At 37.2% G+C, this 18,514-nt stretch overlaps 1 protein-coding gene across 2 annotated transcripts in view; it reads left to right on the plus strand.

The window, feature by feature from the left end:
• The window catches only part of DNAJC24 (DnaJ (Hsp40) homolog, subfamily C, member 24), a 77,618-nt gene that overhangs the window by 55,235 nt on the left and 3,869 nt on the right, over positions 1-18,514 (plus strand). Inside the window, exons 3-4 of one of the 2 annotated variants that reach the window (XM_010831807.1) lie at positions 2,149-2,287; positions 13,566-13,634. In XM_010831807.1, the coding sequence (XP_010830109.1) occupies positions 2,149-2,287; positions 13,566-13,634 (208 nt within the window). The remainder of the gene's footprint in view (positions 1-2,148; positions 2,288-13,565; positions 13,635-18,514) is intronic. The other variant, XM_010831808.1, reaches the window with a different exon arrangement.

An 18,514-nucleotide genomic window follows, 5' to 3' on the forward strand; every position in this document is an offset into this window, starting at 1 on the left:
TGACTCGATGTACATGAGTTTGGGTGAATTCCGGGAGTTGGTGATGGACAGGGAGGCCTGGCGTGCTGCGATTCATGGGGTCGCAAAGAGTCGGACACGACTGAGCGACTGAACTGAACTGAACTGATCCTTGGGGGCTGTTATCACAAAATGTATTGTCTGTTTTAGACCTTCATTTTTGTTCTGGAACTTACTATCAAAGCCGATTGGACTGAGGCTTTTAGCACCCCAAATGACATACTTATTTTCTTGCTATAACTGTCGTTTTTAATTGTCTGTATCAGAGTGTAAGATTTATTCCATTCTATTAGCACAACAGAACACATCTAAAAAGCTTCAGATCATGAATTACTTATTTAAAATGGTAGATGATGAATTACTTATTTAAAATAGTAGTCAGGAAAATACCAAATTAGTGAAAATGAATTGTGCTTTGACTCTCATAGAACTGATATATGACTCAAAATTTAGTGATAACTTTTAGTTTGGGGCAGCTAGAAACTAATTCTTTCTTTTGTAGGGCTTTCTTTCTTGGTAAATGATTAGGTCCAATGTTTTCTGTTCATTGTACCAACCACTGTTGGTTTTTCTAGTGGCCTATTAGAAATTCCCTGTATTCTAGTCTATACTTACATGATACTGCTGCTAGATTAAGGGATTTCTCTAGGGCCTTACTCAATGCTTATGGCATACTGAGATTGAGATTTCACAAGTATATCTTAAATATATGCTAGTAGTATAGTTGAGCATGTGAGTGAAATAACACTGATTCATACCAGACGTGTTATATATACAGACTGTCTTTATGTAGTGTAAGAAGGGTTTGCTAGAGATCTTAATATAGCAAGCTCTGTTTTGGCTTTGGTACATTATTTAAAACCCTAACTTTAAAGATGGATTAAACTTCAGTGTGGGAATAACTTTTATGAGGGTCATTTAATAAATCATGGCCTAAAAAAGATGAAACAATAAGCCTTAGCTTCCTTTTCTTTAGTCATTACATTAATTAGCTTAAATATTTAAATATTGGTAGCTGATAGATTTGGACATAGGGAGTGAGGAAGAGAAATAGTGAGTCAAAAGAAAAATGGAAACTTGATTCTGTTTGCTCTAATGATCTTTGTCCCAGCGTGCATGATGTTCACTAGTTCTGGGCAACCAAATACCACAGTAGCTTTTGCTCTGCTGCTGCTAAGTCGCTTCAGTCGTGTCCGACTCTGTGCGACCCCATAGACGGCAGCCTACCAGGCTCCCCGTCCCTGGGATTTTCCAGGCAAGAACACTGGAGTGGGTTGCCATTTCCTTCTCCAATGCATGAAAGTGAAAAGTGAAAGTGAGGTCGCTCAGTCGTGTCCGACTCCTAGCGACCCCATGGACTGAAGCCTCCCAGGCCCCTCCGTCCATGGGATTTTCCAGGCAAGAGTACTGGAGTGGGATGCCATTGCCTTCTCCGTTTGCTCTGCTAGTGAGGATCATCAGCAGTGTGGACAAGTTCAGCATGAAAACAAAGTAAGAAAGATTTACTAATGAATTAATTTGTATTTAAATGTTTTGTTGAGTTCTTTAAAGTTGTTTCCTACAAATTTAGCCTAAAACAACCATTTTTCAAGAAAAATTTGTGTTTGGGGATTTATAACTTTAAAATCTTCAGGGCTGAACCAGAAGGTGAGAGGTGTTTTATTTTAAAAAGTATAATTGTGTGATTTCGAAAGAAAAGCTAGTAGTGCATGGAGATGATATTTCCAGCCAAGCACATTTTATGAGGAGAGCTTCATACACTGCAGAGTCTGCACTCTTCCTCTGTCATGTCCTGCTCGTCTGCATGTACCTATTTCTGTTTGTGTTAGTCATCCTCTCTAGGTAAATTGTCCATGAGACCAGTGATTCCATCAGCAAATTATCCAGAAAATGCTGTCTTTGCACGTTGTGACAGATCATGTCACCAGTGGATTTATAGCTACTCCAGTGCTCTAATTAACCTGGCAGTTGTCTCCTGTGCCCAGCACTGTAGTCTCGTTGCTTGTTTTCATCTTCTCATTACCATCTCTCTTAAATACGGCTCAGATATAGATTTTTTTTTTTTTTTTTGGTAACCTACCTCCCCCCAACCCTCTCTACTCATCACCTGCCCTTATTTTTGATTGGCAGTATCATCCAGATAAACAGAGTGCAGATGCGCCAGCAGGATCAGTGGAGGAATGTATACAGAAGTTCATTGAAATTGATCAGGCATGGAAAATTCTAGGGAATGAAGAAACAAAAAAAGAGTATGACCTGCAGCGACATGGTAGGTACTTATGGTGAGGAGCCCAGCACACTGGCAACTCTGAAGTGCAGTCTGCAGCCACTCCTGGGGAGCCCATTCCAGCATTTACACCATTATTATTCCTCCTTTCTCCTCCCCTCCCTCATTGTTTCTAATTATGCCCTATTCTTAGCAGTGATTACTGTGTATCCATTGAGAAGTTAACAACTACTAGGATGTGGCTTCTTGTGAAGCTGTGAAAGCTACTTTTTATAACTAATGAAAAATGTTTAATTATACATTCCTAACGAATATGTTTTTTATGTTTAAAAACTTCCTTTTTATTAAATTTAATTATGTACTGATTAAAAATTTAATTGTAGTACTTTTAGGATTATCTACTATATAAATGACAGTCTAAAGCAGAATACAAAGGATAACATCGTAAAGCACTCTTGGCTGTCTCTGAGCTTATATTAGGCTAGGTTTTTATGATTATCTCCTGTACAGATGATATTCCTTATAAGATTGCTATAAATGATATTTTAGGAATGTACATTTCCTAAGCAATTTTAAAAGTCATTTCTTTTGTGCGTTTTAGAAAATAGCTTCTTAAAACAGTGACAGGCTCTTGTGAGAAAGAAAGGGAGAAATGTAGGTCAGGTTTGTCACACATGGACTGCAGTTACACGAAGTGATAGGCTGTCTTTCAGCACTGGCCTTGGGATAGGAGTCCCCCAGCCTTCTCTCTGAACCTTCAGTATGCACCCTACATGCTAATGGGAGGAGTCAATAATCAGCCACGGCCTGTGGGGAAAACACTCGGTTGCACTCTGCCATAGCGCGCCAGGCTCAGCATTGACTCAGATGTGTTGATAAAAGCTCATGTCTCTATACTCTATTTTATTGAATCTTCTCCCATGGTCTGCACGGGCACACCATCAAACTTAGCAGAATGATCATAAGGCTCCTATTACTAAGGTTATGAAAATTTGATTTGAAAAATAAGGCTTTATTCCCGAAACACAGCATTACAGGTTAAAGCCAACTTGTGATGCCTTTGTGTAAAGACTTCATGAGCAATTTGCTTACATACTGAAGTATTAGTTCTTAATAGTGACTTTCATAATACTAATCATCTCTCAAGATGATTAGTATTTACTTTTTAAAAAATGTTAAGAAACTGACAAAGGTACTTTTGCAGTGAATCTGGATTAATTTTCAAATATGCTTTGAATATTGGGTCCTCCTTCTATCTAATGTATTTATGCACATCTTTCAAATGTTGTATTTCTTCTGTAAATGCTTGTACTTCTGGCAGAAGAAGGAATGTAGAAGTGGTTTCATCTGAGGGTGAATTCTACCCTCAGATACACCTTTTTGACCTGGTTCACATAGTAAAATGTCTGTGAAAGTGTTGAAATTAATAACCATGAGTGTGTAGTGTGTGAGAAGTTAACTATGTTTCTGAAGTGACCAAGTTCTGCTGGGGATGACAGTGTCTCATGATGCTTCGCACATGCTTATCAGTCTGTATTTTGGGGTGCTCATGTGCTTATGGTGAGGATGACCCACAAACCTGTATTGTAAGGCATGTAGAGTGTGCACTTGCTCTGCTGCTCTGTATGTTTGCTGCTCCACAGCTTGTTACTGTTAAGAACCTATCTGTGAAACTGACTAGAAACCTACTGTCTACAGAGGAAGAGCTAGGGAGAGATCAGAAATTTAAAAATATTCTCTTTTGCTCTAGGGCATAGGGTGGGGAAGACCAGAAATGGAGAGAAAAATGGAGCAGGGTTAAACATGAGCAGTAGAATTACATAAAGTAGGGTTTAAGAGATTTTGGAAGAACAAATAAGCAACATCCTCAAGTGTTTCTCCATTGCCTTTATGAAGTCTTTGGAAATGTGGATTTCTTTTGAGCTTTGAGTCCTGGGTTTGGAGGTTTTAATGGAAGCAACTCTAGCCTACTGTCTCATAGGAGATTCTTGTAAATCATTGATAAGGTCACAGCAAAATTCAGACAAACCAAATATAGTGAGATTGAGCTTGATTCAGATAAATAGGCAGCTCTTCTGGGAATTTATATGTATAATGTCTGTTTACTTGCAGCTGTTTCCGGTGGCTGAGCTATACTATGACAGCAGAAATACACATTTCCATGACATTTTAGTACCCCAGATCCAAGTACTAAATATTTCCTGTATTACCAAAGCCTCCTCATAGTGCAAATGCTTTGTTTCAGTTTTAAATTGAGATTGATTTGCTGTTTAGTTAAGTAATAGGCGTTCTTATCCAAATATAACTTGCTGTTTTTAAGCCTTTCATACTAGAGCTGTTTTTAAAACTGCAAATAAGCCTAGTTTTGTGTTGTCATTTCTCTTCAACACCAACGTTAATTTCTCCTTCTTGACCCATGTTCAATAAATGGCTCCTCAAAAGAAGGAAATGCACTTGAACTTCTAACACTTAGGATTTAGATTTGGCAGAAGGAAAACCTTTGAGAGTGATAATTTGCTGAAGACCAGGATAACTTACCAAGAGAGAGAAAATTTGTTATAACCAGGTCAAAGCACTCTTTTCTTCTGGGTCACCCCCTGGGGACATGGAAATAGCTTTGTTATACAGGACTCTTTTTGGATGTAGTTCATTGTAGAACTTTCTTTTCATAGGGTGTGTTTTAAATATATTTGTTTCCTGCGCTCCACTAATATATAGTATAAAATAAATTTGACTTCTGTGTACCTGGGAAGGAGGCAGAGGTGTTATTGGCTGATTTTGAATACTTTTTGGATTTCACAGCTCAAAGTTGGCGCTCTTTTGTAAGGAAAGCCTCATATATTACCTGCAACCATTTATTTCTGTAAAAGATCGTTTAAAGAGGCCCTTGGAATCCATATCTCTTTGCTTCACAAAAGAAATGATCAAAAGGAAAGCTCTGGGATAGATAACCTAAAGAAAATTACCTATATTTTTTCTCATATCATTTCCACTTCTATACTCTCGGTTGACATTTTAGGGCAGTGTTGGCCAGGCTGAAAAAAAGCAGACCTAAGAAAAAGATGAGTAATATTCAGTTCCCAGATATTACACATTTTGAAAGCAGTGTTAACTAGTGAATTTAATCAGTTAATTTCAGTTGGACGTATTTACCCTATTGTTTTTAAGTATGCTTCCAAAGACTGCTTTCCACGCTCCCTTTGAAAGGCATGTAGTTATTCAAGGTTAGTCTTTGCACTCCCAGCAACCAGGTGAACACTTCAGAAAATCTCTTTGAGGATTTAGAAAATGTTCACGTGAAAATACCTGTTGAACAGATTTTTGCACCTCTATAATTCTTGTGAGGAATTTTCTTATATATTAAGCATATTTAAAAGCAGGTCAGAAGGGTATCATAGGAAAAGAGTAGGGATCATGATTCAGTAGCTTTGTAGTTTGAGTCACACATTCTGATGCCCCAGTGGCTCTTCTAGAGTGACACAGCTTATGCTTAGTTTACTTCACTATGATCTGAAGAGGAACAGACCTTCGTTCGGATGAAGTCAGTCAAATTAAATTATGTTATTAAAAAAAAGCGGATTGTGTCTGGAATCCTTGGTGGTATATTATTTTACATTAAGATGCATCTTGGTTCTCTGTTAGTGAATTATTTCGGTGATGTAGAGCCTTCACGCTACACAACCAGGCTCTGAAGGGGATTAAGCCAGACATTGTAAAGTTAGTGTCTTTACGTGAAGCTCATCAGCTATACTCTCCTTACCTAGGTAGAAAAAAATCATTTCTGGTATTACACAATTCACTTCATCTGTTTATTAGGATAAATATTTGAGAATAAATCTTGGACCAAATGAGGAACATACCTTAAAACCCTACCATCGTCTGTGCACCAGAGAACTGAATCAACATGGAATTTCTTAAATTTAAAATAAGAATGCTCCCTGAAAATCAAGTTAACACTAAAGACTAATTAACTCCATAAGAAGGGAATTAATACTTTTAAATGTAGATAATGCGAATTTGGGTTCACTGTTTGGAATAATAACCTAAGGCCAGTAGATATTTGTATAAATTATTTGCTAAAACTGACCCTTATAAAACGCTTGTATTAGTTAGGTTCCACTTATGGCTATATCAGTATCTCCATTTGATTTTAGGAATTTGAAAATTGCTTATAAAAATGTGCTGCAGGTAAAACTTGAAGATAAGCATCAGCGGGCATGTTTTTTTTTTGGTGACTCTTTCTGGGAAAAGTAAGTATGTGAAATGATGCAGAAAATCCATCTAGACAGTTAGGGACTGGCATTTCTTCAGAGAGAGAAGATAATATAGATAAAACTTTCTGTGAGGGTCCCCTTGCTTCACCTTATTTGTGACAAGAAGGTGACCGTTCACATTGTTACTTTTATTTGAATACAAATAACTGTTTTTGTAATTTCTCAGTGATCTTGAATAAAAATTTGGCTACTTTCAAATAAAGCTATAGAAACCTCTGGGCAAGACTGTAGTTATACTCTTGTAATACTTGGACATAATCGGAAGTTCTAATTTAATAACAAGAAAATGTAGGGTTTTAGGAAGTTTGTTTCTCATCTTTAACCTCTTTCCCAATTTCTACTCGAGTAATTGACCCAAATGAAAACAACGGGTTCAAAACCGAGTCTGGGCCCGCCTTTCCTATTGCTTGTTTTCAACTCTCAGACTTGAAATCTTTGTTTCGGGTTACACTCTGATTACTTCTGGTTTGCTCAGTATATAACCAATGAGTTAAAAATGAAGGTTGGTATTTCTTCTTTAATGTGGGTTTTTTTTTTTCCCCCTTCTAAGTGATCTTTTTATCCTTATAGCTACCACAGCAATCCATGCCCAGATTATAACATACACTTAGGCTATTTCCACAGCTGCTAATTGGCTTTCTCCGAAAGTCATTTTCATTTTGATTGATTGAGCTTTCTTTATTCTCACTCTTGTTTAAGAACATATATAACTATACCCACTCCCTAACACAGCCTATTCACCTGGAATTTAAATGGGACAGAAGCTTTTAAGTTTGACCCTAGTTACTCTTTCCAACCTCATCACCAATCATAAACCTGATGTGAATCTTCTCCCCATCCATTTAGGGATTCCCAAACGCGTCTGCTTATGCTATTTGTAGTTTTACTCAGAACACCCTCCCCTTCTGTTGCTTCACAGCGTGTTCTTTGTTCAAGATAACAATTCTAGTCCTATCTCCACTCACACCGCCCCCCACCCCCATGAGAAGCCTTACCTGACTTGCTAATCTACTGTCATTATGTCTGACCTCTGAATTTAATCCACAAATTATTTTGATACCCCCCCATGGCGCCTATCTTTCAGTTCTGTTTGATGTTTTGGAAGGACTAAATAATAATTTGGACAATGTCTTTGATAATAATGGATCAATTCTAATGGTACTGACAGTAGTAAAGTACATACAATTTCTTAATACTGTTACAAATCCAGACAAGGTCAAAAGTGGCTGCCATCCTACCATGTGGTACCCGAGGCTCCCCAAACCGCAACAGTTGAATCATTGTCCTATGCTCTGTTATAGACAGGTGAACACAAACACTGTGAGTTAATAATAAGTTAAAAGAGCTGCCATTTGTCAAGCACTGGAACTATGGCAATTGTCTTTTAATCGTTGCTTAACAACCTTGTAAGGAAGATATTAGTATCTGTTTTCCAGAGAAGGAGTCTGAGGCTCAGAGTTATTTGACAAAGGGCACATAACTAATAATTGATTGAGGGGAAACTCAAAGCCCTTCTCTGACTTTAATCACTGTGCTGGGTTGCCAAGTCTTGAATAGGTGTGTATAACCTACTGTTTTAGTTCCAAATAATTAGGAATGAGGCAATTTAAGGGTCAGAGTGAGAGGCCAGGCTTAATTCTGCTGCTGTGTTCTACTTTTCTGTAGTGAAACATGAAATTCAGTTTCCGGACTCATTTGGTACCTTTCATCAGCACAAGGTGTACGTTCAGCTTGTGAAAGCTCCGTAGCTCAAGTCCATAATTAAGGCCCAAGTTTGTAGTTTTTCATCAGCATCTAAAGCCTTGCAGTTGTGACTCTTTAATTTCATCTAAGAAAGAATTATAGAGCTTTATGATTTAATGAGCAGGTTTCAAGTTGAACATTGCTTGATTCTGAGTCTCTTACCAAGACAGACTGTTCCAAGAACAGTGACTGTTAAGGGCAAGAAACAGATTTTCTTCGTTATTTAATATATGAAAAATGATTTTTAAGTAAAATTATTTTTAAGAAGGAGGTGATTGTTTAAAATTATTTGGTTTTAAAACAGCAAGATACTGAGTTTAGATCTAACCTAAAGGAAAATACTGCTGTTTGCATTTACCACACTTGATGGCATCTGTCAGTTTGAAATAAACTTTTAAGTATTTTAAATGGCATAAAAATAAATACAGTAAACTAATTGCTAAATAAGAGTGTTCAGGGGACTTGCTCACTTGAGTAATACACAGCAGTCCCATACTTGAATAGTAGGGACAGAGTTACATTTAGACTGGATCTTTTGGTCAGTAGTGGGTTGAATGGTTGAATGAGATTGTTAGATATCTCATCCATAAAGTTAAATTCTTCTTCTTGGTAGCTTTTTGTTGCTGTTATTTATTTATTTTTACTTACTTATTTGAATTGTAGCTACAGTTAGAAAAGGTTTCCCGGGATTAGGAAGTGTAATTATCTAGGCAGCAAACAAAGAGCTGTTTTAGAAATTTTACTATCATTAGGAGGAAGTTTTAAAGGACTGGAATTCCATTGTCTTGTAAGAAGTAAGAAATATTTATTGATTCCCAAATGGAGCTGAAAAAAACCTTTCCTCTTTTAGAAAGTTGTGAATGACCCAGCGAGAGCTCTAGTAAGCTTTACTGAACCAAGCTGCTAATAGTTATTTAATGTTATTCTTCAGTGTGAAAGAATCTCCGTAGATTTTCCTTTTAATCTCTTTGAATTGCAGGCTCATAAACCTCTCTGATGAGTCCTGCCAGTGTTTTCTTAGATCCCACTGTTGAGACAATGGAGCCACAGAATTCTTTCACTTCTTGTTGTCAGACAAATCCAATAGAACACAAGGTCAGAAGGGCCTATACTTCTAAAGGTTGAAAGATTCTTTTTCAAGTAACCACATAAATTGATTTTATCATTACATTGGTAGGGAATCTCTATTTAATGATAGTGCTCTGTTTTCTACATGTAAGTAAATCTGGAAGTTGTTCTTGTCTCCATATTTGCCTGAGCTTTGTCAGCACAGTACTGGGTTTGACCAGACCTTAATGTTCCTGTATACCTTAGAAAAAGCTGAACCCATTCACTTCAAAACAATCTGGAATCACATAGTGTCGCTGGACTCAAGATGGAGTTCACCAAATGCCAGGCAATGTGTCTTCTTTCCAAAAGACTGTTTGTTATTTTGTTTTTTTAAGTTATTACCATATTGTAGCTAAGATTCCAGATTAAAATCTTGGATCTGTCTATTTAATTAAATCTCTAAGTCAGTTTCTGTTTTCTCAACATTTTTAGTAGTGTCTTATGAAGAACTTTGAGATAGGATTTACATTTTCAGATACATATTACAATATTTCATTGTAATGAGGAAAAATATTTATAATATGTAAAACTCAAAAGAAAACAAACATGTCTTTTGCAGATACAATGCATGATTAGTAGATAATAATCAAAGCTAATTACAGGGTTCCAGTGAGTTACTTTAAGGGCTAGGGAGGAATTACATTTTCTAATTATAACTACAATGGTGGACAAGCAGAGATCATTGTTTAAAAAGGAAAAAAAACACATTGATTTATTTGTGCTCCTTCATTGTAATCCTAGTGTTGGGGGGGGTACTGTTGCCCCATTCCCTGGACACCTGCCTCTTAACAAAAGATCGTGATCTCTCCCCTCCCCCCGCATCCCCCCACTTAGATTCACCTTTTCCTTGTGTGTACCCCCTCTGCTCATTATACAGTTCTCCAGGGATCCAGTTTTCCTCTGACTTAATCACCCCCAACCTTTTTCAGAAGTTGTTAGATTATGGTCCTTTCAAAGGATACACAGTTTCTTATGGTGCTCTTTACTTCTTTCCCTTAATTTTTCTCTCCTTATTTCTGTTTTAAAATATAGCCATTAGAGTTCTAACACACTAAAGTTTATTGAAGTATATCATACATACTGAGAAATGCACCAGTCCTAAGTGTACAGCTTGATGAATTTTCAAAGTAAACACATCCATCTAATAAACCAGCACCCCCAGAAGGCCCCTGTGATTCCTTCCAACCACTGCTCACTTTCTCACGCCCAACACCACAGGATAGTTTTGCCTGTAAAATTTTATATGATACAGAAATCAAACAGTTGCAGGTACCCTCTACTTTTCAAAAATTCGCTTTATGCCATTTTGCTTTCATGAGAGTAAACTTTCACTTAATGGAAATAAAGAGAATGTTCACTTTTATGAAAAAAGGTGAAAAATGAAAATAGTGTTCCACATTTGCTTTTCTGTGAGCCCCTTAGAGAGGTAGCATGCACCCTGAGCCCCGAGCAGCAGAGTGGCACCGCCAAGCTGTCCCCCCACCTCTTTGGGAACTGGTGTACATTCAGCACCAAGCCACCATAGCTTTGAACCGGATCTGTGAGCATCTGTGCTTTATCTGGAATTATTTTGTGCATCCATTAGGAAGATGTGTCTTGAGGTAATCGCTTCTTTGCTTTTCCCACCTTGGCTTACAAAAAAGCTTTCATGGGAACACACTACTTTGATTGCAGGGGAAGCCTGTGTTCTCCTTTGTCTCAGATACTGACCTTTCAAACCAGAATCCCCACAAAACTTGGTCTGTGCACACATAGTATTGAATCATCAGGTCGATATATAAATATTTAGATGGCCATAGAACAGGAGAATGTTTTAAAGACTCCTTTTAACTCTGACCTTGGGTAAAGTGCTAACCATTTTTGTGTTATATTTTCTTTCCCTTTACCATGAGATGTGGTCTAAACTGATATTTCGACTAGGTACTTAGCTAAAGTTCCTGTGCAGAAAGAATTTAAAAAATAATAAAAAAGCAAAAGCCACTTTTTTTGAGTAGGTGGAATAATAGAAAGGGTTCCCACATGAAATAGTAACTAAGTGATAATAACAGTGGCTTCCTTGTAGAGCAGCAGAACAATACAAACCCGGCTTGCTCAACAGTTACATTTGCCACTTACGTCTCACTAATTATTTTAAAATAAAAATGGCATAATGAATACCTATGGATGGATTGTCTTTTTGTACAATTAATGTATTACAGATGTTCAGGATAGGTTCGATTAAGGTTTATTCATCTTGTCATCACCTCTGGTCTGATTTCCTCTGATTTCAGCATTACTTAAAATATCTATCTGTTAAGATACCCTGAATATAGGCAACTTGATTGTAAATTATTTATACCTGTTTTCTCCTTAACCAAGCCCCATTAAGTACCAGTTACTCCCATTCTTCAGTTCTAAAACAGTGTTTCATTTCTGCATTCAAGTAAATTATCTTGGTCCTCCCGAGCTAGAAATTGAAACATGATAAAATCCGTGAGACTTTTAGGTAAAAATTTTCTCTTTAATTTAGAATACTGAATAACCTGTGGCCAAGTAAACTTATATAGAATGTGGAAATTAAATTGGTTTCTTCAGAAATGACCTTGCATACTGATACATAATACACTTTGGATAGGCTATTAAGTGGACACACAAAGATGGAAGAAACACCCCTTGGTCACTCTGCAGAAGTCTTTATCTTTGAGTTTTAGCACAGTTTAATAGAGTGTTGGTAACCAATAAACATGAAGTGATATAAAATTTGACATACCTTAATAGAAAACCGTGGTGAGTTCAAAATATTGTAAAATCTTTTCATCTATTTTAAAATTGTGTAACTCACCAATAAATTTTGAACAGGCAGTTATTAAATATAATTAAGTTGCAGGCATTCACATAACGGAACAAAAGGAAGCACTCTCAGCACGTGAACAAGAGACTAGTGAGACAGCTAAAGACGTTTTCATTGGGATGGAGGGGTGGACTTCAGTGGTTTCTTTTAGGCATTGACTTCTAGAAGAACAGTACAAGCATACAGGAAGTATAACATGCCTTTAAAAACAAAGACAAGTTCTTCTCATCTGTAGTTGTTTTCTTTGTCCTAAAGTACACTTGTTTTAAGCAAGAGTGCATGCTTATACTACCTAGACTGTCCCTACTAAATTCCTACGAAGGTGGAATCCCAGGTTTCTTTGGACTTTCCATCTGCAGGGAAAACTTTGGCCCAGGAAACAGCAACGGAACATCAACACAGAAAGGTTGTGTTGCATGGTTATTGACATATTTTAAAATAATTTTTCTTGTAAGTTACCTGTCACTGTCTTGTGAGCAAATAAAAATCAGATGACCAATAGCCACTTACATTTGATTAGAACCTTATTCTTTAAAACACTTTTAGCCTGATCTCAGTTGATTGAAAGGCATAATAAAAATATGTTTGACATAACAAAATTCCATAGACCAGGTGGCTTAAACAACAGAAATTTGTTTCTCACAGTTCTGGAGGCAGAAAAGTCCAAGATTGAGGTTCCAGTTGATAAGGATCTTGGTCAGGTCTCTTTCTGGCTGGCAGAGGATCACTTTCTTGCTGTGTCTTCAGGATGCTTTCCTTTGGGAGTGGAGAAAGACCTCTCTCTTCCTTCTCTTGTAAGGCCATCAGTTCTATCAGATTAGGACCTTAGTCTTCTGACCTCATTTCACCTTAATTATCTCCTAAAGGCCTTATTTCCAAATATGGTGATGTTGGAAATTAGGGTTTCAACATAAGAATTTGGGGGATGGGACATAATTCAATCCAGACTGACCCTTATAAAGAAGATGAGAGATAATCTGAAATACTTAAGGTTTGACAACTAGTAAAATATTATAACCAAGGTTCAAATAATTTTTACCTGACTCCACACTGTCCTCCTTGGTCACACAGATAGTTTATCTGAAAATTTCCCCCTACAAAATGCAGTTCATTAGTTGATTGCAGAGTCATCAAAACCAACTTCATGGTTTTACTTATTGCATACTTGTAAAAAATGGCATTTTTAAGATGTTCTGGATTTTTTTTGTCAGCTGAAGTCAGGCAGCTTTAAAATTGCTATCAAAAGTAGTAAGCTAAGTTTTAAAATTAGAATTGTAGTGACCAGGCTGGAGTTGCCTGCTTAGCATTCTTCATGGTTATAATTTAAATATCAAAAGAAAGTATCTCATTCTATATTTTACAGAAGATGATCTAAGAAATATGGGACCAGTAGATGCTCGAATATATCTTGAAGAAATGTCTTGGAATGAAGGTTGGAATTATTTTTTTCTCTTGATTACAATCAGGAAAAATATTAGGGACTTTGAGGAAAAAAAAAAAAAAACCACAGGATGTTTAGAAATCTTAAAAAGAAATAACAGCTTGGCTTTTTACATATATGTGGTTGTTTTTGTTTGGAATATTTTCATTCTAAACTTCAATTATTGGTGTCCCCCTATGTGACTCATTCCCAGTTATTTTTCTGTCCTAATTAGATGTTAGGTACTTAAGGTTTCATGTGGATTCCTTTTTTAAACTACTTTGATTTTTGGTTTAGTCTTCACCTGTATAAGAAGGAAAATAAAGTCAAAGAGGTAATTTCTTCCATCCTATGTTGACAGTTGAGATGAATTTCTGTTAGAATATATGTAGAAGGGGAAAAAGTGGTAGCAGTGACAGATTTTATTTTATTGGGCTCCAAAATCACTGCAGATGGTGACTGCAGCCATGAAATTAAAAGACACTTGCTCCTTAGAAGGAAAACTATGACAAACCTATACAGTATATTAAAAAGCAAAGACTTCACTTTGCCGACAAAGGTCTGTATAGTCAAAGTTATGGTTTTCCCTGTAGTCATGTAGATACCAGAGTTGAACCATTAAGAAGGCCGAGTGCCGAAGAATTGGTGCTTTTGAATTAGAAGACTCTTGAAAGTCCCTTGGACGGCAAGGAGATCAAACCAAGGACTGATACTAAAGCTCTAAGTGGCCACCTGATGTGAAGAGCCAGCTCATTGGAAAAGACCCTGATGCTGGGAAAGATTAAAGGCAAAGGAGAAGGAAGCAGCAGAGGAGGAGATGGTTAGAGAGCATCACCGACCCAATGGACATGAATTTGAGCAAACTCTAAGAGACAGCAGAGGACAAGAGCCTGCCATGCTGCAGTCTGTGAGCTTGCAACTTAGTGCAAGCAGATGCAACTTAGTGAATGAACAACACAAATGTTTATTTTTGTTTCTTTATATGGAATCATAAATTGTCAGAGCAGGAATTTTGGAGCTTTATGTTTATCCTTCCTTTTTGATTATGTCTTAGGTGGAAAAGAAATATCTGTCACTCCTTTTTACCAACCACGAGTCCTGTCTTTTTCTCCTTTCCCATTAATAGAGTTCAAAAACTTAAATCTAACTTTTCATTCTTTGACTAGTTCTGTGAATTGCTCTGGTGAAATTTTATTCAGTTCCCTTTTTTACAAGTGGAAGCCATGAATACCACACTTCCATGTTTCTCTGGACAAATGAAGAAATCTTACTGTTTTCTAGAATTTGTGTGCATTTGTGTGTGCTCACTCAGTCACGTCCCAACTCTTGGCAGCCCCATAGACTGTAGCACACGAGGCTCTTCTGTCCATGTGATTTTCCAGGCAAGAATACTGGAGTGGGTTGCCGTTTTCTCCTAGAGGGAATATTCCTGACCCAGCAATCAAACCTGCGTCTCCCACATTGGCAGGTGGATTCTTTACCACTGAGCCACCTGGGAAGCCCCTCTAAACATATATATTCATATACTCTTAATCCTATAACTTTACTATTCACCCTGGAGTACAAATTCCTAGGAATCTATAAAAATGTATTAGTAAGTATAGATAAGTAGAAGATAAACAGCCTGTCCTTTCCAAAACCTAGTTTACTGGAATATTTTTTAATGGCAAATTCTCAACTTGGTGCTCTCAGGAAGTTGCGTCTCAAGCTGTAATGACCTAGGAGGGGAATCACGTTTTTGTTTATGAGCCACTGTGCCTCAGCTGCCAGTGTAAATCCTGAGTAGAGATTCTTACTTGCAGTGAATATTGGAAGACTTGAGGTTTTGCGTAACAGGGCTCCCAGGGTTTATGATAGTTTCATCAGAGTAAAACAGGAAGAGCTGCTGGGCTGTGAAAATAAAATATCCCAGTGACACTGGTTTCACTGCTGGTGTGTGAAAGGGATAGACTACATGTTATTTATCAGGGAGATCTTCCCAGCTAAACAGTATTTTTTGAAGATACAGTATTACTAGTTTATCAATCTGTGTATGTGTTTAATCTCTTATTGAACAAATTAGTTTTTGTTGTATTTCATGTGACTAGTATGTTTTATTTACTAATAAATCCTGATAATATGAAAATAGTGAAAACTGGTTTTTTAAATTTTTACTTCAGTAACATTTTAAAATCTAAATTTTTATTTTAAATTAAGGCTATGGATTAGTGTTGTTCACGCATCTGTTCAGTCAGGAAATATATGGTTTTAATAACAAGTGAAAATGCCAAGATATTGAAGGACATGTACAACATGAAATCATTAAGAATTATCTTAAATCTTGCTGTCTTTGGGACTCCATAAAGTACAGTACATTCCCTGGCAGTGAAGAACACAGAAGCATCCCAGCTACAGCCAATGGAATCAGTTGGAAGCAGCTACAGTTAATCTTAAAAGCATAGACTGTTCTTAGATACTTATTTACATTAAGGTTTTTTTAAATCATTGTAAAGATAGAAATAATCCTTATCCTTATGAGAGAAAATACTGAGCAAGAGCTGCATGAAGATATTATTTTTGCAGGAATATTTAAAAACTGGTCATGTGAGTTTTGCAATTGAATTTGTGATTTTGAATTGTTATTTGCAATTACAAAGAGCAGTCTTGGCAGATGAAGTTAAATAGAAAGTGAGATCAACTGAAGTAGGAAACAATCAGTTGATGATGTGCCTTCATGGTTGTTTTCAGAATAACCTTGGAAGGTAAAGATCCAGAACAGGAGAAAAGTGGATGAAATCCTACATGATAAACATAGCCAAACTATTAACTTCTTGGTCTAAGAAGGACCAAGTAGGAAATGATGCATTTTATTATGCTTAAAATTGAGGCAAACCTGAAGAACTTGAGAGAATGAAGTTAGCCATTGCCTTTACACTAAGTGTTATAAACTCGTATGTTTTGTCTTCATTCAGTATATTTAAAATGATGATTTCTGTGAAGATAACACTTTGTTAAGTGATAGTAGAATAATTTAAGAAGAAAGTTAACAAGATGTAAGTTAACATTTGGAATCACTGATGAAAAAACTCCACAGTAGCCCATGGTGGTCTCTGCATCATTTACTAAGCACAAGTCACCTCACAGTGTTTCTCAGTGTTCAGTGAGGTGGTAAAAAAACAAGAGGGAGATTTAAGAAAAGCCATGATTAGAATATGCTTATTTTTAGACAATAAAAAAAAAATCACTTTGGAATCATGCTGTATTACACAATATGTTAGCTCAGATTAGGGAGGGATGTTAGCATTTTAAAATTCAAGATTAAATTATTTTTCTTTACAGATTAAAAAAAAACATTTTTTATTTTTCTTTACAGATAAAAAAAAACATTGTGGTGAAAAATAAAAAGCAGCATTGTGAATTAATGTTTCCTTCCTTTCCTTTCCTAGTAGCTCAGCTGGTAAAGAATCCACCTGTAATGAGTTCCCAGTTCAATTCCTGGGTTGAGAAGATCCCCTGCAGAAGGAATAGGCTATCCAACCAGTATTCTTGGGCTTCCTTGGTGGCTCAGATGGTAAAGAGTCATCCTGCAATGCAGGAGACCTGGGTTCAATCCCTCGGTTGGGAAGATCCCCTGAGGAGGGCATGGCAACCCACTCCAGTATTCCTGACTAGAGAATCTCCATGGACACAGGAACCTGGCGGGCTGCAGTCCATGAGGTTGCAGAGTTAGACATGACTGAGCGATTAAGCACAGCACAGCATAGAAAAGTCTTAGAAAAATCTAAGCTTCTCTCCTCTTTAATGGGCTTCCCTGGTGGCTCAGTGGTAAAGAATCTGCCTGCAATTCAGGAGACCCGGGTTCGATCCATGGGTCGGGAAGATCCCCTGGAGGAGGAAATGGTAACCCACTTTAGTATTCTTGCCTGAAACATCCCATGGACAGAGGAGCCTGGTGAGCTGTAGTCCATGGGGTCGCAGAGTCAGACCACGACTGAGTGACTAACGTTTACTGATAAAAGAAACATGTAGAGTTGGCTTTTTTAGTTGATTGTCTTCCTAAGACCAAACTTGGTTAGAGAATAAATACAAAGCAGCTGATTTTCTTTTTTTTTCTTTTCATGGCATATGATGAGATCTGATGTTAAAAAACAAAGTTATGGGATTGAATGAAGATATTTGGTTCCAAATAGGAAAAGGAGTACATCAACGCTGTATATTGTCACCCTGCTTATTTAACTTATATATAGAGTACATCATGAGAAATGCTGGGCTGGAGGAAGCACAAGCTGGAATCAAGATTGCCAGGAGAAACATCAATAACGTAGGATATGCAGATGACATCACCCTTATGGCAGAAAGTGAAGAACTAAAGAGCCTCTTGAAAGTGAAAGAGGAGAATGAAAAAGTTGGCTTAAAGCTCAACATTCAGAAAACAAAGATCATAGCATCTGGTCCCATCACTTCATGGGAAATAGATGGGAAACAGTGGCTGACTTTATTTTTTGGGGCTCCAAAAAATCACTATCACTGCAGATGGTGATTGCAGCCATGAAATTAAAAGACACTTACTCCTTGGAAGGAAAGTTTTGACCAACCTAGACAGCATATTAAAAAGCAGAGACATTACTTTGTCAACAAAGGTCTGTCTAGTCAAGGCTATGGTTTTTCCAGTGGTCATGTATGGATGTGGGAGTTGGACTATAAAGAAAGCTAAGCACCGAAGAATTGATACTTCTGAACTGTGGTGTTGGAGAGGACTCTTGTGAGTCCCTTGGACTGCAAGGAGATCCAACCAGTCCATCCTAAAGGAGATCAGTCCTGGGTGTTCTTTGGAAGGACTGATGTTGAAGCTGAAACTCCAATACTTTGGCCACATGATGTGAAGAGCTGACTCATTGGAAAAGACCCCGATG

The sequence above is a fragment of the Bison bison genome, unplaced genomic scaffold, assembly GCF_000754665.1.
Source record: "Bison bison bison isolate TAMUID 2011002044 unplaced genomic scaffold, Bison_UMD1.0 scf7180017864531, whole genome shotgun sequence".
In the NCBI taxonomy this organism is placed as follows: domain Eukaryota; kingdom Metazoa; phylum Chordata; class Mammalia; order Artiodactyla; family Bovidae; genus Bison; species Bison bison.